The sequence below is a fragment of the Phacochoerus africanus genome, chromosome 2 (assembly GCF_016906955.1).
Source record: "Phacochoerus africanus isolate WHEZ1 chromosome 2, ROS_Pafr_v1, whole genome shotgun sequence".
Lineage (NCBI taxonomy): Eukaryota > Metazoa > Chordata > Mammalia > Artiodactyla > Suidae > Phacochoerus > Phacochoerus africanus.
The window spans coordinates 140303861-140325077 of record NC_062545.1 but is presented as its reverse complement, the minus strand read 5'-3'; the positions used below and the strand labels follow the sequence as shown (position 1 = coordinate 140325077).

The window sequence follows — 21217 nt, the reverse complement described above, 5'->3', positions numbered from 1 at the left end:
AGCAACATGGATGGAACTAGAGAATCTCATACTGAGTGAAATGAGCCAGAAAGACAAAGACAAATACCATATGATATCACTCATAACTGGAATCTAATATCCAGCACAAATGAACATCTCCTTAGAAAAGAAAATCATGGACTTAGAGAAGAGACTTGTGGCTGCCTGATGGGAGGGGGAGGGAGTGGGAGGGATCGGGAGCTTGGGCTTATCAGACACAACTTAGAATAGATTTACAAGGAGATCCTGCTGAATAGCACTGAGAACTTTGTCTAGATACTCATGTTGCAACAGAAGAAAGGCTGGGGGAAAAATGTAATTGTAATGTATACATGTAAGGATAACCTGACCCCCTTGCTGTACAGTGGGAAAATAAAATTAAAAAAAAAATAAAATAAAATCAAAAAATAAAGTATACAAGAGGAAAAAAAAAATCTATCTCCATGCAACAGTAACACTGATGAATTTCACAAACATAATGCTGCAGGAAAGAATGTATGCTATTTATAAAAAATTTAACAATGGGCATAAATTAACCTCTGGTGTTAGAAGTTAGGTTAATGACCTTCCTTGCGACAGGGTGATAACCACTGGGCAAAAGGTCAAAGGGTGTTTCTGAGGTAGTAGAGTGAAGTATGCTGCCTACATGGCCATGTTCTTTTTTGCAAAAATTCACTGAGACACATACTTAGAATTTGTAGACTTTTCTTTTTGTCATACTTTAAAGTTTACTTTTTTAAAAGTAGTGTGTTCACCCAAAAAGGACAAACATACAGTTTTACCAGAAATTTCTAAGTGGAAGTGAGGTGAAAAAGCTATTTAAGTGCATAATAGTGTCACCCCAAGATTTTTCATTCACTGTTCCAATGACTTAAAGTGTGATATTTATCTTACTAGCTCAAAAACTCTGGTAATTCAAAACTCTATTTGTTATTACCTCCTTCAATAAATGCTCCTGAAGTATCCCACCAATGGATATTGGGTGGTTCCTTTCATAAACATTCCCATTACCAAAGATTACTTCTATTTGCAAAATACTTAAATCTTACACGTAGGCTATGTATTTTTAATGAGTTTCCGGTGCCCAACAGTCTCTCAAATATAGGAGGTATTCAAATTTGTACGAAATAAATGACGGCTCTTCTGCACAGAAACAATTTTTCCCCTTTTAATTAAAGAATAATGAAACTTTGTTGTTGTTGTTGTTGTTGCTATTTCTTGGGCCGCTCCTGCCGCATATGGAGGTTCCCCAGGGCAGGCTAGGGGTTGAATCAGAGCTGTAGCCACCAGCCTACACCAGAGCCACAGAAACGCGGGATCCGAGCCGTGTCTGCAACCTACACCACAGCTCACGGCAACGCCGGATCGTTAACCCACTGAGCAAGGCCAGGGACCGAACCCGCAACCTCATGGTTCCTAGTTGGATTCGTTAACCACTGCGCCACGACGGGAACTCCCAGAATAATGAAACTTTTAACTCAGAATCCACAAATTCCAAAATCAGTAAAACTTTATTTTTTTTTTAATTTACATTTTTAGGACTTCACCTGTGGCATATGGAAGTTCCCAGGCTAGGGGTCCGTCAAATGCGAGCTGCAGCTGCCGGCCTACACCACAGCCACAGCAGCTCAGGATCCAAGCTGTGTATGTGACTTACGCCACAGTTCATGGCAATGCAGGATCCTTAAACCACTAAGCAAGGCAAAGGATTGAACCAGCATCATTGGTGCTAGTGGGGTTCATATCCACTGAGTCACAATGGCAACTCCCAAAATCAATAAAATTAAGATACTGTTTTAGCTTATGACAAATTGTGTCTGTGACCAATCTAACCTTAGAAATAAACTGCCCAACTACCTTTTTTTATATCTTTCCTGCATTTTTTGCCAAAATCGTCTGAGGAGGAATTCAGAAACTCTTGTCCCATTTGGCTCTTGGCAAAGTGCTGACTTATTAGCAAATAAATTCAACATAGGTACAGGCTAATTCTTGTTATTGAGATATAGTGGCAGGCTCCATTTTTTCAACCAGGACATTTCCTTAGCTTAAAAGTTCCATTACACAGTCACTTACATATTGCTAGTTCTCCTTTCCTCTAAACATGTGGAGTCCTCTCTACTGGTACTTCTAGTCTATTTATGCTCATTTTAAACATGATTCTCTACGGGATAATGAGAGCTCACAGGATCTTGTGTGCTTTATGTATGCTTTTATGTAGAGGACTCCCTAATAAGCCCTATTTTACATATATACCATACCTGTTCATGAAACAGGTCCCCAGAGCCCTCTACATGTCACCATCCTCAGACTTGTGAAGGGAAATTTACTTGCAATCTTGCTTAGAATCATTCCTTTGGAATCTTGGAATGGTTATTTTTTCTTCTCTATTTATCGGTCCTTATAATGAATCATACTGAGTGAGCCTTACACTTTAACAAATCTTCATGAACTGAAAAAAGGGCTTTCTTCAATTTGGTCTAACCCTAATCACTTCCACTAACATCTTTACCAGCTGCTTACTTGAATTTCTGTCTTCAATTATAGATGAACTACTGCTCAGGCTTTGCAGAACACATTTTCAGTACTGTTCTGTTCCTGGTAAGATTCCAAAAACCAGCTGTTCTTGAAACTTCTGATATGCAACCTTTTTGGAGACAGCATTCTATGATATTATTTTTCCTTCTTTGTTCTTTAAAATAAATTTTACTGGGGTACAGTTGACTTAGGAAGTGATAGTGATAGATACTCAGCTACAGCAAAGTAAATCAGTTATACATATATCTGTTTCTTTTCAGATTACCTTCCTATATAGGTTATTACGCAGTATTGAGTAGATTACCTTGTGCTACACAGTAGGGCCTTGTTACCTATTTTATATATAGTAGTGTATATATATCAATCCCAACCCACTAATTTATCGCTCCTACCTCACATTTCCCCTTTGGTAACAATATCTTTGGTTACAAAATCTTCAAGGCTGTTTCATAAGTTCTTTTGTATCACTTTTTGTTAGATTCCACATATTAGTGATCACATATTATATCTTTCTCTAACTTACTTCAATTAGTATGATAATTTCTAGGTCCATCCATGTTGCTGTAAATGGCGTTATTTCATTTTTTATGTCTAATAGTTCATCATATATGTATGTACCACATCTTCTTTATCCATTCCTCTGTTGATGAACATTTAGGTTGCTTCCCATGTCTTGGCTATTGTAAATAGTGGTGCAAGGAACACTGAGGTGTGTGTATCTTTTCAAATAATAGTTTCTCTGGATATGTGTCAAGGAGTGGGATTCCTGGATCACATGGTAGTTCTAGATTTAGTTTTTTGTTTGTTTTATGGCCACACCTCTGGCATATGTAAATTCCCAGGCTAGGGATTAAATCCAAGCCTCATCTGTGGCAATGCCATATCCTTTAACCCACTGTGCCAGGCCAGGGATCAAACCCACAACTTGACAGCTACCTGAGCTGCTACAGTTGGATTCTTAATCCACTGCACCATGGCAGGAACTTCTGTATTCAGTTTAGTTTGTTTTTTTGGGGTTTTTTTTTTTTTGTCTTTTGTCCTTTTTAGGGCCTCACCTGTAGCATATGGAGATTCCCAGGCTAGGGGTCAGATCGGAGATACAGCTGCCAGCCTATGGCAGATCCAAGCCGCATCTGAGACCTACACCACAGCTCATGGCAACGCCAGATCCTTAACCCAGTGAGCGAGGCCAGGGGTCGAATCCACAACCTCATGGTTCCTAGTTGGATTCGTTTCCACTGCGCCACGACAGGAACTCCTATATTTAGTTTTTTACAGAACCTCCATACTATTCTCTACAGTGGTTGCACCAGCTTACATTCCCACCAACAGTGTAGAAAGGTTCCCTTTTCTCCATACCCTCGCCAACATTTACTGTCTGTAGATTTTTTTTTTTTTGTAGATTTTTTTGATGGCCATTTTGACTGGCACCAGGTGATACCTCACTGTAGTTTTGATTTGCATTTCTCTAATAATTAGCGATGTTCAGCTTCCTTTCATGTGCTTTTGGCCATCTGTATGTCTTCTTTGGAAAATGCCTATTTATATACCTCCTGCACATTTTTTGATTGGGTTGTTTGCTTTTTTGATATTGAGCTGCATGAGTTGTTTCTCTATTTTGGAGATTAATCTGTCAGTCACTTCATTCGGAAATATTTTCTCCCATTCTTTTTTGTTTACAGTTTCCTTTGTTGTGCAAAAGCTTTTAAGTTTCCTTATGTCCCATTTGTTTAGTTTTGCTTTTATTTTCATTACTCTAGGAGTGGATTTAGGACCTAAACATAAGACCAGATACTATAAAACTCTTAAAGGAAAACATAGGCAGAATACTCTTTCACATAAATCACAGCAGTATCTTCCTTCTTTTCTTTAAAACGAGTGGTTGGCAAACTTTTTCTTAGAAGGCCAGAGTAGATTTTAGGTTGATGGTCCTTATAGTCTCTAGGGAAACTACTCAACTTTGCTGTTTTAATGTGAAAGCAGTCATGGACAATATGTAAAGAAATTCACATGGCAATGTCCTGATAATGCTTTATTTATAAAAACAGGGAGCCAGCCCACAGAACATAATTTGCTCACCCCGGCTTTAAAAACTTACAACTTCTGGTGTTCACATACCAGTGTCATCACAATTATCTTGAATTAAGGGTTTACTTACATTGTACTGAAAACTAAGTTTGATATATTTTATCAATTAAAGTTGATATATGTATGTCTGTGTGTGTATATATATATATATACACATACATATATATAACTTAGAAATATTTGATAATAAGAGCTGTAAAAAAAATTCACTATTTGTTGATTAATCAGAAAATCTGACCAGAACAACTCACTGGTAACCATAGTTAATTTAGGAATTATCAAATCATGAAAATAGAGGTGATAATTTAAAATGATTATCAATGCCTATAAAACTAACAATCAGACAAAATCAAATGTATAGAAGACTAAAGCATATTATGATAAATCTATACAATGGATTTTAGTGGTGAGACTAGTGATTTTTCTTTTCCTATTTTGATCACCTATGTTTTCTATAATTAACAAAAACAATTTTTATAATTAAAAGTTTCTTTAAGGCACATTTTGAAAAGTCAAAAGTTTTTGACTTCTAAAAATTTTAATGTAGCACAGAAATAAAAATATTTTTCCTGAAATTAAATTTTTTTAAAAAACCAACCATTCTATCCTGCATCCCTTTTTAAAAAATGTTTTACATCAATTAAATAAATTAAAATTTATATTTACCTGTCGGTTCCTTTCATCCATTATGCGTGTGATTTGTATTTTCTTCCGCCCCATTTTCAGTCACCTTCCCTTCTTTATATTCCAAATATTTAACTCAAAAATTAATTTTCTTCAATACCCTAATGCATTGTAAACAGCTTCTATTATTTCAGCTTCTAGTTCAAGAGCTACAGTTGAAATTCTCTATAAACTCTAAAAGAAAACACAAATAGAAAATTTAAATTTTATAAGTTTGCAAATCATGAAAATGTTACACAAATTTCAAACCTGCCTTTATAGTGCACACAGAAGCATTATTGTTGAGCTTTTTTATTACATAAAATCAGTAAACAAGTTGAAGACTTGTTAATTTTACCGTTAAAGTATCTCTTGAACCTCTTCATACCTCTAGTTCTGGCTAAAAGAGTTAAATTATAACCTTTGAGGTTTTTCCTCAATGTATATAAAAATAGCAGCAATAAAAGCCAACACTCAGAGATTTTTCTATGTGCTAGGCACTTTTCTAAGGACATAATACATCTTAACTCATTCAATGATAACTTCCATCTTCTGAGTTATAATTATCCTCTCTACTTTATAAACAGGAGTATTAAGGCAGAGAGGTTAAATAATGTGTTCAAGGTCACACAGTGAGTGAGTGGTAGAGCTTGAAATATGAACTCAGGAAGTCTGGCTCTAGATCTTCTAATTTGAAACATTATGGAATATCTTTAAAAGCTTTTTATGGTCAACATGTCCAAGGATGAACTAATAATCTAGGTGGCCCCAATCTGCCTTTATAAATTCTTCTTACAAAATGCCCTAGCTACCAACAAAATTACTGTTTGTCCATCCACAAAGACAATACATACTTTTATAACATGCACCTAAATGAAATATTATTTCTTTTCTTTTTTTTTTTTTTTTTGACTTCTTAGGGCCGCAACTGCGGCTTATGGAAGTTCCCAGGCCAGGGGTCTAATCGGAGCTGCAGCTGCTAGCCTATGCCACAGCAATGTCAGATCCAAACCATGTCTGTGATTTACACCATAGTTCACAGCAACACCAGATCCTTAACCCACTGAGCAAGGCCAGGGATCAGTAAACCTGCTCCTCATGGATACTAGTTGGATACGTTACCACTAAGCCACACCGGGAACTCTGAAACGCTATTCCTTTAGCCATTTAATTAACTATCCTTATGAGTCAAGATTCAGTTTGAAGGTCTCATCTCCTTGATGAAGCCAAGACCAATTCCCCTTGATAGAATAAACCATAGCACCTTACTTTGTGGGTATGTGTTTATAAATTCCAAGATCAGTTTCCTCTGAGACTGTGACGCTTTCAAGAACAATGATTTTTTATTCCATTTATCTCAGTAGTAGAATGACCGGCAATGATATAATTTGTCGTCCTCTGAATGATAGCTGTGTCAAAAACCTAGTGCTTTCAAAGTTTATGTAATAAAATATTTACAGGGGAGGGGGATAAATGTGAAAGCATTCATAATAATAAATTCTCGGGAATTTTTTCAAGTATTTTTAATACTGTAAATGTAACTGTATAAAACTTCAGCTGTATTGTGCAAATCCAGTGTTTGACTAAATCTGGCTTTTGCTCAAAAGCAGTGTTTTTCAATTTTTATCACAACCACCATTATTATCAGCACAGCATTTCTTACATATCTTTCCTTACTTTATTCTGTTATTTCTTCATTTTTACAAATATTAATTGATCATCTATTAACAACTGACAACCTATTAACTGATCACCTTGTGAAACAGGTACTTCCAAACACTGGACTAGGTATATATGATAAAATGGTCAAAAAAAAAGTCCTAATTTCTGATCTGAGTTCAGAGACTGGTAGGGGAAAACAGACATTTTTCAAATCATCATACAAATGAGCTTATACAAAAGTTCACTTATCTGATCTAAATTCATGGTCAGGACAGGCTTCACAGAGAACACATTTCATACTCAAACCTGAGTACGAGGCTGTACCTACTACCCAGAGAGAATAGCATGTGCAAAAGCCTCACAACAGAACAAGTGGGAAACATAAGAGCACTGAAAGATGGCTAGTCACTGGTAGTAAACAAGCAGCTGTGCTGTAAAATGCTCCTATTTTCTCAACAGACTGCAATATGAACAACAGAAGTTAGCTTACTCCAAATCATGTTACCCAAAAGATCACAGTGCATCCAATTCCCATTATGAAAACTTGCCCTGTAGCAGGCAAGATAATCACACATATCACCACAGACGTAATAGGCTAACTCATAAAGGTATATCACTATATTATGTTGTATACCCTAAGAAATTATGAACATATCTGAGCATTTTGCTTTGCAAATGGTGAAGTGGGTTCTTCAAACCCATCTTTCCCTGAGAACCACTAGGAAAGCAAAACAAAAAATAATCTGTTTAAAACCAATGAGTAACTTTCAAGACAAGAAGGATTTGCAGGGCTGAGATCTAAAAAAATAGGTGAGACCAGACTTTAGACTCATTTTTCCCCAGAGTCATCTGTAGATTGATAAAACACTGGCTGAGAGGTTGTGAAGCTAAGCAGAGCTTTCAACAGTTTTGTGGGTGGGAGCACAAAAATTCAATTCAGGGCCTGACTCAGGGGAACAGCCTCAGTAAACACATTGGGAATCTGGAGGGAATCCAAAGGATTATACCCTAGGTATAAAGATAAACCAGAGAGAGACCAGGTCACACAAAGTAAAGAAGTATAGCTTCCAAGCATCTCAATCTCTGATTAGATTAAGGTAATCTGGGCTAGCTAGTGTCATTAGTCTAGGTGCATACCAGTAATTAATAATCCAAATTAGATTTAGAAAAACAAAACCCAATTATAATGTGACTGAAGAGGATACATCTTAAATTTGAAGCTACAGAAAAAATAAGAGTAAAAGCATGGAGAAATATCCTATGTAAAACACAAAGCAAAAGAAAGCTTGTGTAGATATACTTTATCATAGAAAATGTTGATGTATGGGATAAATATACAGAGAAATATAAATAAACATATACTGGAGTATTTTATTTCAATAAAAGTTCAATTCCCCAGGAAGGGACAGCAATTATAACTCTGAATGCACCTAAACACTTAAAGTCAGTTATCTTCTCCTGAAGAGCAGATGTTCTGTGCAAAACCCTAACCAGGAGCTTGTTTTCCATTATTTTATATAGGAAAAATTATGTTACGTATTAACTGATAATCTCCAAGCATTTCTCTTTTAAAATTTAATTAAACACAGAAAATGTCCATTTATAATAGTAAATTATCATGGTTAGATGTAAAATGCACACTATATTACCTCACATGCAGTAACTTTCCCAGTGGCTTTGTTTTCCTTCTCCACAATTAAACATTTTCTCAACATGTTTGGTGTATTCTACAAATCTAAGCAAAACCAAGAACCAAACATGAAAGGCAATTAGAAACTTATTCAGGACAAACACACATGGCAGCTAATAGCTCAAAGGCTTATAATACTGTAACATCTTTCTTATTGCCAGCAACATTAGATATGCACATTCTCTTTGCTGACAATCAACAAATGCTTCAAATGTCTACATGTGCATCTAATGTTGAATAAATTACATGTGGAGTGTAAACATTTATCATAAGTGACCACATGGCTGGACCCAAACTAAGGGTTAAATTTGAAAGGGCAGACACGTTTCTCTGACCTCGAATTAAGCTATGACTGATTGATTGATTGACAGATTTGCCACACTGGAGCACGTGGAAGTTTCTGGGCCAGGGATGGAATCAGCGCCATAGCAGCGAGCCAAGTTGCTGCAGTGATAATGCTGGACCCTTAACCTACTGTGCATTGAGAGAACTCCTAAGATATGAATTAATAAAAACAATATATCTAGAAAACATATATGAGAAAATTAAGCAATAAACTTCTAAATAACCCATCAATCAAAGAAGAAATCATGGTGAAAATTAGAAAAAAAATGAGTGAAATGCTATTAAAAGCAGTTCATATCAAAATGTATTGGATGCAGCTGAAACTATACTTAAGGGGAAATTTTTAGCTTTATAATATATATGGTAGAAAGGCAAAAACCAATATTCTAAGCAATCACTTGAGTTAAAAGAACCACCAAACTAAACCCCCAAACAGTACAAATGATGAAATAAAGGTAAGAGCAAAAAGTAATGAAATAGAAAACAAACACAGAAACAACAAAGCCAAAATGTCTTCTCTTTTTTTGAAAAAATAATAATAACTGATAAACTCCTAGAAAGCATAATAGAGAAAAGAGAAAACCAGAAAATAATCCAAAACATATCTGTCCCAAAGATCTTGGATAAAGGAATATGGACTGTATCCTATATTTTTTACACGAAGACTAATATAAATAACCAACAAAAATCTGAAAGTATGGTAAATTATTTACTGACATGAAATTAAATTGGCATGTTATAACTTTAACCACTACCTCCTGTATTTCCAGCTCACACAGCCTAATAACCTAACTGCAACAATTTTTTCATCCCATTAGGTCCTACAACTTATTTTAAGGCTATTGCCTTCTTTTCACTATCCTTCACCCACTTTGTTTCTTACATCCCTCCTTATCCAGTTTAATTTCCATACATTCTTACTCCTTTGGTCCCCCACATTCCCTCTTCCCCCATCCACTTCCTGGGAAAGAAAACCACCCCAAGAAGGGCCTGCTCCCATGTAGGTGAATACACCTGAAGAATAAACAACCAGGATAACTAGGCTAATTCAAGCTGAATTCATGAAGGTCATGAACATCAAACCTTAAATATTTGCTTCATACTGCCCAGCAATCTTCCAGTTCCCAATTTCCTAGTTGATTATGCAATACCATATCCTATCTTCTCATATCTCCAAGACTCATCCTTAATCCTCACATTCAGCTAATGACTTTGCTACATATTCTACCAATGGGGGGGGGGAGTGGGGGTAGGCAATCAGAAGAAAAGCCCTCCAAATTCCTGCCATCACAACTATTATCCTATCAGTACCTGTCTCATATATTCGGACTTCTTCCTTTTTAAATCCTGGCTCCCACGATTCTTTTCTACAATGTTAAATTATTCTTCAAGATATACCATACTCTTAGGTTGGAAAAATCTATAATGTCAAAATGACTATACTTCCCAAGGCAATCTACAAATTCAATGCAATCCTTATCAAATTACCAATGGCATTCTTAACAAAACTAGAATGAAAAATTTTTAAATTTGTATGGAATCACAGAAGACCCCAAATAGCCAAAGCAATATTGAGAAAGAAAAATGGAGCTGGAGACTCCCTGACTTTAGGCTGTACTACAAAGCTACAGTCATCAAAACAGGATAGTACTGGCACAAAAACAGAAAGAAAGATCAGTGGAACAGGATAGAAAGCCCAGAGATAAACCCATGTACCTATGGTCAACTAATCTGTGACAAAGGAGTCAAGAATACACAGTGGAGAAAAGACAGTCTCTTCAACAAATGGTGCTGGGAAAACTGGACAGCTATATGTAAAAGAATGAAATTAGAACATTCTATAACACTGTACACAAAAGTAAACTCAAAATGGATTAAAAGACCTAAACGTAAGGCAGGATAGTATAAAACTCCTGGGGGAAAAGCACAGGCAGAACCCTCTCTGACATAAGTCTCATCAATATCATTTTATCTCTTAAGAGTAATGAAAATAAAAACAAAAATAAACAAATGGGACCTAATTAAACTTAAAAGCATTTGTGCAACAAAGGAAACCATAAACAAAATGAAAAGACAACCAACAAAATGGGAGAAAAATCTTTGCACACAAAGCAAATTATTCTCCAAAATAGACAAACATCTCATGCACCTCAATACATGCAAAAAAAAAAAAAAATCAAAAAATGTGCATAAGATCTAAATAGGCATTACTCCAAAGACAGATGGCCAAAAAGCCCATGAAAAGTTGCTCAGCATCACTAATTATTAAGAAATGCAAATCGAAACTACAACAAAGTATAACCTCACATCAGGCAAAATGACCATTATCAAAAAGCCTACAAACAATAAACACTGGAGAAGGTGTAGAGAAAGGGAACTCTCCAACACTGTTGGTGAGAATGTAAATTGGCGCAACCACTATGGAGAACAGTATGGAAGTTGCTTAAAAAACTAAATATATATTAGAGAAATGCAAATCAAAATTACTATGAGGTAACACCTCATACCAGTCAGAATGGCCATCACAAATAAGTCCACAAATAACAAATGCTAGAGAGGGTGTGGAGAAAGGGAACCCTCCTACACTGTTGGTGGGAATGTAAATTGGTACAACCACTACGGAAAATAGTATGGAGGTACCTTAGAAAACTATATATAGAACTATCATATGACCCAGAAATCCCACTCTTGGGCATATATCCGGACAAAATTTTCCTTAACTTCAGGCTATACTACAAAGAACTTTCCTGTATGTTCATTGCAGCGCTATTCACAAAAGCCAAGACATGGAAAAAACCTAAATGTCCATTGACAGATTATTCGATTAAGAAGATGTAGTGTAGATACACAATGGAAAATTACTCACCCATTAAAAAGAATGAAATAATGCCATTTGCAGCAACATAGATGGAACCAGAGACTCTCATACTAAGTGAAGTAAGTCAGAAAGAGAAAGACAAATACCATATAATATCATTTATATCTGGAATCTAACATACGGCACAAATGAACCTTTCCACAGAAAAGAAAATCATGGACTTGGAGAACAGACTTATGGTTGCCAAGGCGGAGGGAGTGGGATGGACTGGGAATTTGGGGTTAAAAGATCCAAACTATTGCCTTTGAATGGATAAGCAATGAGATCCTACCATATAGCACTGGGAATTATATCTGGTCACTTATGATGGAGCAACGATAATGTGAGAAAACAGAATATATATATATTATATATAATATATATATGTGTGTGTGTGTGAGAGTGTGAGACTGGGTCACCTTGATGTACAGTAGACAACTGACAGAACACTTGTAAACTAGCTATAATGGAAAAAATCATTAAAATAAAAAACAAGCTAAATATAGAACTATCATATGATCTAGCAATCCCACTTCCGGCCATATATCTGGAGAAAACCATAATTCAAAAGGATGCATGCACCCCAATTTTCACGGCAGCACTATTACAACAGCCAAGACATGGAAGCAAGCAGCAGAGTGGATAAAGAAGATGTGATACATACATACAATGGAGTATTAGCCCTAAAAAAAAGAACTAAATAATGTCACTGGCAGCTATATGGACAGACCTAGAAATGACCATACTAAGTGAAGTTAAGTCAAAGACAAATCATATATCACTTATATGTAGAATCTAATAAAAAAATGATACAAAAGAACTTATTTATAAAACAAAAAATTCACAGATTGCAAAATCAAACTTACCATTAATTACCATAGGGGAAAACGTAGGGAGGAGGGATAAATTAGGAGGATGGGAATAACATACACACATTCCTGTATATAAAATAGATAATTAACAAGGACCTACTCTACAGCACAGGGAAATCTACTCAATAGTCTGTAATGGCTTATATGGGGAAAAAAATGGATACATGTATATGTATAATTGATTCACTCTGCCATACACTTGAAACTAATACAACATTGTAAGTCAACTATACCCCAATAAAATTTTTAAAATAAATAAACATATTCTTCTTCTACACTGATGGCTTCTAAGTGGCAAAAAAAAAAAAAATTAATGCCATTATTCTGCTCACCTAAAACACAGGAGATATATAATAAATCTCAATTCTGAGAGAAAGTTAAAATATACTACCTAACAAATTCATGTTTGCAGACTCTCGGATGTTTCAATTGTGCAAAGATCAAAGTTCTCCCCAAAGTGATCTAGAGATTCAACGCAATCTGAATTAAAACACAAGCAGGTTTTCCTTCACTATATACAGTAACTGACACTATTCCTCCAAATTTCGTTTGGAAATTCAATAATGCAATGAAAGTTCTGGCCAGAGCAATCAAGCAAGAAAAAGAAATAAAAGGCATACAAATTGAAAGGAAGAAATACAATCATCTGTTTGAAGATGACATGATCATGTATATAAAATCTCTTAAAGATTCCACCCAAAAAAAAAAAACTTAACGATTCATTGAAATTTTAATGATTCATTCAAATCAACACACAAAAATCAGCTGCATTTCTATACACTAGCAATGAACAGTCTGAAATTAAAAAATAATTCCACTTGCTCAGTGGGCTGGGGATCCAACATTGCCTTGAGCTATGGTATAGGTCACAGATGCAGCTTGGATCACACGTTGCTCTGGCTGTGGTGAAAGCTGGCTGCTATAGCTCTGATTCGACCACTAGTCTGGGAACTTCCATATGCCACAGGTGCAGCCCTAAAAGGCAAAAAAGGATAAAATAAAATAAAATAAAATAAAATAAAATAAAATAAAATAAAATAAAATAAAATAAAATAAAATAAAAATAAATAAATAAAATAATTCCATTCACAATAGCATCAAAAATAATAAAATATTCAAGAATAAACATTTAGTCAAGGAGGTGAAAGACTTGTATACTGAAAACTAAAAAAGATTTTGATAAAAGAAATTAAAGCAGACACAATAAAAAGAAAGACATCCCATGTTCAAAGGTTGAAAGACTTAATTTTGCTAACATGTCAATATTACCCAAGGCAATCTACAAATTCAATGCAACCCCTACCAAATTTCCAATGACTTTTTTTTTTACAGAAACAGGAAAAGCCATTCTAAAATTCATATGTAATATCAAGGAACAATAGCCAAAATGGCCTTGAAAAAGAAGAAACTGAAAGACTCACATCTCATAACATCAAAATTTTCTACAAAGCTACAGTAAATCAAAATAACATAGTGCTAGCATACAGAAATACATACCAATGGAACAGAACAGAGCAGCCAGAAATAAATCTGTACATACATGGTCAAATATAAAAAAAGTCAATGGACATTACCAACAGAGTAAAAAAAAAAAAATCACAGAATGGAAGAAAATAATTATAAATTATTGATATAAGATTAATATCTAAAATATATAAACAACACTCAAATTCAAAAACAAAAAATAACCCCATTTTAGAAATCAGCAAAGGACTTAAATAGACACTTCTCCAAAGAAGATACCCAAATGGCCAATAACCACATGTAAAGATACTCAACATCACTAAATTACTAGGCAAATGCATATCAAACCCACAAAATACCACTTTACACCCACTGGATAGCCATTTTATCAAACAAGAAAAAAAAAAGATAAAACAAGTATTAAGGATGTGGAAAAACTGAAACCCTTATACATTATTTGGGGAAATGTAAAATGGTACAGTTGCATAGAAAATAGCATGGCAGTTATTCATAAAACTAAACATAGAATTACCAATTGATCCAGCAATTCTACTTCTAGGTATACACACAAAAGTATTGAAAGGAAGGACTCAAATAACATATTTGTACAGCAATGTTCATAGGAGCATTATTCACCATAGTTAAAAGGTGGAAACAACTCAAATGTTCACTGGCAAATGAACAAAAAGCAAAAGGCAGCATATACATACAATGGAATATTTTTCAGCCTTAAAAAAGGAAATCCTATCACAAACTACAGCATGGATGAACTTTGAAAATATTATGCCAAGTGAAATAAGCCAGTTACACAAAGACAAATACTATATAATTCCATTTATATGAGATTCCTAGAATAGTCAAACTCAGAGACCGAAATAAAATAGTAGCTGCCATGGACGGGAAGAGATAGAGCATGGAAGGAGGAATGGGGAATTAGTGTTTAATGAGTACAGAGGTTCCATATGGGATGATGAAAAAGTTGCAGAGATGGACTATGGTGATCGTTACACAGCAATGTGAATTTACCTAACACCACTGGACTGCACATTTTAAAAAGGTTAAAGTAGTAAATACTACATACATTTTACCACAATTTTAAAAAATAAAAATACTCCTTCAAAAAGTATGTACACACCTTTAAAATAACTGCAATATTCAGATTTTATCAAGCTAACCACTACCTCTTTAGGTTAAATATACCTGATTTTTCTATACAACAAAGTTAAAAGAGTTTTACTACAAATGGCAACATTTAAAACCTACCTTTAGAACTAAAACCTATCTTTAGCAAACACAGATTTGCATTTTTCCAACAGAGGAAGTAACATATATCCTAGAGGGGAAAAAAAGAATCTAATTAAACCCTAAGGCCTAAGCTGTGTTTAGGCAAAAACTTAGTTAAAAGTGAACTGTCAGTTAACTGAAAAAAATTTTTAGTATATTATTTTATTTAAAAAAAAATCAGGAACTAGATTTTTAAAAAAGATTCCCTATAATAACTACAAATAGAGTGTAATATTTAAAAACTGTGAATGTTGTGCACCTGAAAATTATATAATATTGTAAATCAACTGTACAATTAAAAACCTTTTTAAGAAATTAAAAAAAAATTCCAATAGGGGCTCTGCTGACCTAATTAAAAGAGATTTCATAAAATCAAGCACTCACATTCAGGTCAATTCTTACTAACACTTATCGCAGACATTCAGTCTTTTAAAATGAATTTTATTTACTGTTTTAAAGAACTTTGCTGCTTAAGTAAATAAATATTTTAAGAAGCATGGACTTTAAACAGAAGGTGAACTTTACTTTTTAAACCTGGCTCTTACTAACATCTATTTTTGAGTTTATTGAAACACCCCCTTTTGGTGATTTGATTATTTTTTAAACTTTTTCAAAAGCTACTAAAATAAAGTTTGTAATAAAATAACTATTTTCCATCAACAACAGTACTTTTTCAATAAATAAACAGGTATCTATCAAGATTAGCTCTTTCAACAATTCATTAGTTCTTTTAAAAAGGGGAACTTAAAAATTCCATTTTGGACATAATAAACTTGAAATGGTCATGGATCATACATTAGAAATGTCAAAAAGGAAACCAGAGGGAAAAAATACACTTTGGGAGTCTTGGGCACATAGATAATATTAATGTTATGGGCAACAATGTGCTCATTCAAGGGTAAAAGGTAAAATAAAGAGGAAGAGTGAAAGCTCAAAGTACACGTATTACTGTTGCAAACCCCAAACTATTCTCAAGACACAGGGACTTTAAATAATTTGGCTAACATTAAAAAAAAAATTCAAAAAGAAATCTGTCTCTCAGCTCCCTTAAAAAATTCATTCTAGTTTTAAGAATTTATTCTAAGGAAATAATAATATTGATGATGAAAAAAATACATACGTATATGGATAGTCATCCCAATGTAACCAAAAGAGTAAAAACATGGAGGGAAATTACTCTGCAAGCATATAGGCATGAACTGTCCATATGATAAAACACCATGACCATTAAAAAGTTTAAACATTTTACAACAAATGTTCACATTAATGTGGAAAGAAAATATATAATTCTAGTATTTTTAAAAATTCTGCAGATAGTGTGCACAGAAAAAAGAGGCACTGTATATTCACATCACTGAAATTAATAACCTGTGGACAGTTTTTTTAAATTTTCATTTTGTTTTTTATAACATAAACGTCATTGTTGTCATAAAGAAAAGAGTTATTACAAACATATAATGGTCACTTTTTAAATTAAGAAAATTAAAATCCCGAAATTTAGAAAACATGAACTGTTTAAATGTTCCTTCTACTGTAGCATTTTGTGCAATTTCCAGTTACTCTTTTTTCATAATTGCTTCAAATTTCAAAGCACTATCTGACTGCAAAGGTCTCTCATAACTGAAGTAAAAAAATGTGGATCCTAGCCCCAGACTATGTCACTAAATTAGCTACACAACCCTTGGTACCTGACAATTCTAAGTAACTTTTTATAACAGGAAAATTGAAATTATACACACACACACACACATATATATATATCACATGAGGCTAGAATAAAATACTATACATTTGCAAATATTTGAGGGAACGTGATTACTATTACTACTAAGAAATACATTTCTAGGTATGGTATGTTGTATTTAATACTTATGATTAAAAAGTAAAATGTGTACTTTATATTTACTGTGTGCCTGCTATTTCACATATTTACTTTCCTTGAAACGTATTTATACCTTTTTTGAATATACAATAGAAATCAGGAGGAAAAAGTGAAATGGAAAACATTATGTTACAATTAATTTTTAATAATTGAATGTCAAATTGGTATTTAAGGTTATATCTTAAAAAGCAAATTAAACATGAAATGTATATTAGTAATATATGATGTATTAATACATGTAGTATTAAAATGTCTATATAGTTTGTGTGTGTGTATACATTTGCGTGTGTATCTGTACAGCTGGCATTATTTTCCTTAGGCTTAGTAGATATTCTGATTTCCTTTTCCTATAAATAATCAATCTATCAATGAAAAGGGGGGAAGAAAGAATTCTGAGTCAATCTGTTCCAGGACCTGTTTTAATCTATACCTTGTTCTTCACCAGATTTCAATCAAGCTGCTTAAAATAGGGTAGAATCCTATAATTTTCAAGTTACCTTAGAAATCATCCTGTATTAACTCCTAATCCTTCGGCAAAGAAGAAACTGATATCTGAGGCAAAAATGATCCCTCCAAAAATCTCAGTTCCAACAGCTATGAACTTTTCTACTATAACATGGAAGTTGTTCCATTAGTCACTCAAATATTATCTTCTCAATCTTTCTCTTAATTATGCACTACTCTGCATATCATTATTTTTCCTCTACATCAATTCTTTTTCACTTTAATAAATGTATGTAAAATAAAACCTTAGTAAAGCTATAATCGAAAAATTAGTATAACTTGCCACAAATGGAAGAGTGCCTTAAAAACAATGAAAACATAATCAAATACTAAATAAAATAAAAGCAATTAAATATATTGTTGGTATGTATATATGTATGTGTGTATCATGGTATTATTACCTATAGCTTCAGTGATTATATGGTAAATCTATATAACATATCTATATAATATATAAAGTATAGAATATTGCTAACTATAAGTACCATGATTATATAGTAAATCTATATGTACAAAGCACATATAATATGCATATAAGCATATTAACTATAAGCAAATCAAATTACCTGACTCATAAAAATGCATACCTGAAAATAATTTCTTCAGTAAGAAGAAAAGGATTGTAAAAAATTATTAAAGAGGGATTCTGCTTCTTTTCACTTAGAAAGACAACACCAATTTTTAGTTTTAAGTAAACCAGATCAAAGAATGCCATCTCACGTGTGTACTTAATCAGAGATGGAAAGGTTTGGGCAACCTTCTTTGATAGGGTTGGAATATTGAAAATTAATTCCTAATCATAAAATTACCTTTTGTTCAATAAGGTTTTGCCTCAAAATAATTTCTGAAGCCTTCTTCCTAAATGCAAAAATGTACTTGGCAATTTTCGAACAGTAATAAGAAATGGGTATTATTTCCATTCATTTCTGCCATCCAAGTTTGAGAAAATACTGAAAACAAAACAAAACAAAACTTTTTCAGGCTTCCCAAGTATCTTTACATAACATTCAAAACATTCAAAATATGTTCAAAGCCAGCTCATCAGCTAAGTAAGTACACAGCCACAGGATTCAGACAACTACATTTTCTATTATGTATTAGATGGTTGAGCAGAGAAATGAAGTTTTTCTCTTTTTTTTGCCTTTTTTTAGGGCTGTACCTGCAGCATATGGAAGTTCCCAGGCTAGGGGTTGAATAGGAGCTGTAGCTGCTGGCCTATACCACAGCCACAGCAATGCTAGACCCAAGCCATGTCTGCAACCCACACTACAGCTCAGGGGAACAATGGGATCCTTAATCCACTGAGCGAGGCCAGGGATCAAACTCGTAACCTCATGGTTCCTAGTCAGATTTGTTTCCACTGTGCCATGACAGGAACTCCGAGAAATGAAGTTTTTCAAGAGCCCTGGTACAAAGCATTTTACACACGATGTCGTTATATTGTTCCCACCTCATTATCAGATGGGCGTTACTATTACTCCCATTTCAAATCTGAGAAAAACTGAAACTGACAATAAACAGCACTTCCCCAAGGTCACAGTGAGGCCAAGACTCAACCCCAGGATCTTGTGACTCCAGAACAGTGTTCTAATAGCTATACTCTGATACCAGAGTAAGACAGGAGTAGAAGCTGAGGCTTTGCATCAGTTTTCCCAGAGCAGTTAGCATCAGGTTCCAAGTATCAGCCTTGACTAGGCATGCTGGGTTCAGGGACCCCAGGTCAACAGTCTGGCCACCACTAGCCTAAACTCTACCACAAAACCTGTTATCTCACTCTTGGCAAGGATGTGGGAGCAAAGACTACCAATCCCAGCCAGATAAAGAAATCTTCCACCACTCCCACAGCCTGGTTCCTCCAGACCTCCTTCCTTCTATCCTTAACAGCCATGCCAGGGACACGGCAATCCTTGAAGCTGCAGCTGCTGCCTCCTCCGGCTTGCCCACACTTTGGGATATAGAATTTCCCTGACCTACTATACTACTTTTGAACAATTTAAAATTCACATGTGCCTTAGAAGAAAATATAAAGAATGTCTTCAGCAAGAATACGAATGTCTGCAACCATTGATAACAATACCATTGATAAGTACAGGCTATGTTCCATTTTTGTCAATTATCCCAATAATGCTCTTTAAGAGGTTTTTTTTCCCTCTTCAGTACATGATCTGTTCAGGTTCACCTATCACATTTAGCTGTCTTTTTTTCCCCCCTCTTTTGACTGCTCCATGACATACGGAAAACCCCAGCCAGGGATCAGATCTGAGATGCAGTTGTAACCTATGCTGGAAACACCAGACCCTCAGTGCCTGGGATCAAACCTGCGTCCTGGCACTGCAGAGACGCCAGCTGAACCCATTGCACCACAGTGGGAACTCCCAGCTGTCAGTTTTTTTAGTCTCCTTTCATATAGAAGATTCTTGGCCTTCGCCGTTCATGATATTGACATTTTGAAGAACATGAGTCAGTTATTTTACAGAATGTTCCTCAGTTTAGGTCTGTCTTATTATGTTTCCTCACATTTAAATTCCCAGTCAAAACACTATATAAGAGAACTTGTATCCTTCTTAGGGTATCACATGCGGAGACACATCTCCGCCACTGATGTTTATTTTTGATCACTTGTTCCAAGTGTAATCAAATTTCTTTGCCGTATAAACCTATTCCCCTCTTGCAAATAACAAGCAATCTGTGGAAAGTTAAAACCATATAAATATCCTACTCCTCATGAAACTTTTTGAGAACCTTTGACAATTCTTACTTGAACCAACTGATAACAACTATAAAATGACAGTCTTCCGATTTCACTACTCCCTCCACATTTATTAACTATAAGAAGGAGCCTTCTCCTCTGCTCTACATTATGTATTTATCTAGTTATTGTCAGTATAGATTTACATATCCCTCTTTTATTCAATGGGTTATAATTCACTACCTTACTAATTCTGATGCTCAAATTATCCTCAACTTGGCCAGTGGGACCCCCCCACACACACACACACAATTCAAGCTGGCTCCTGTATCTTTTTAACATTCTTAGAGCACTTCCTTACATTTTGGCCCAAAAGAATAGACTAGGCTCATCTGGTACCTTCCTGAGCCATCCCTAGAATAAGTCTTTTATCAAAGTGAATCTAGTTCTGTTTACTGGGGAATGGTAGTGAGAAGTCAAGATCTAGGTGGTGGTAGGTGTGCTCACTACTACTGTGGTGCCAACCTTCTAAGCCACCTTCAGGAAATGTATAAATAAAATGTGAACATATGTTCATCCCACTACCTGCATTCCTACAAGGTTCTTCTCTGCCTTCCCTATGCCATGTTTGTACTTGTCTTCTTCCAGAGTAAGAACTGTGGCTTGCAATAACATCAATGCA

At 34.7% G+C, this 21217-nt stretch overlaps 1 protein-coding gene across 16 annotated transcripts in view; it reads right to left on the bottom strand.

Annotated features, from left to right (window-relative positions):
* The window catches only part of MEF2A (myocyte enhancer factor 2A), a 166395-nt gene that overhangs the window by 85271 nt on the left and 59907 nt on the right, over window positions 1–21217 (bottom strand). For 14 of the 16 annotated variants that reach the window (XM_047766819.1, XM_047766817.1, XM_047766812.1 and 11 more), the window contains exon 3: window positions 5290–5481. In XM_047766819.1, the coding sequence (XP_047622775.1) occupies window positions 5290–5343 (54 nt within the window). In that variant the 5' untranslated portion in view covers window positions 5344–5481. Of the gene's footprint in view, window positions 1–5289; window positions 5482–8597; window positions 8684–21217 lie in introns of all 16 variants that reach the window. The other 2 variants (XM_047766813.1, XM_047766811.1) reach the window with 1 other exon arrangement.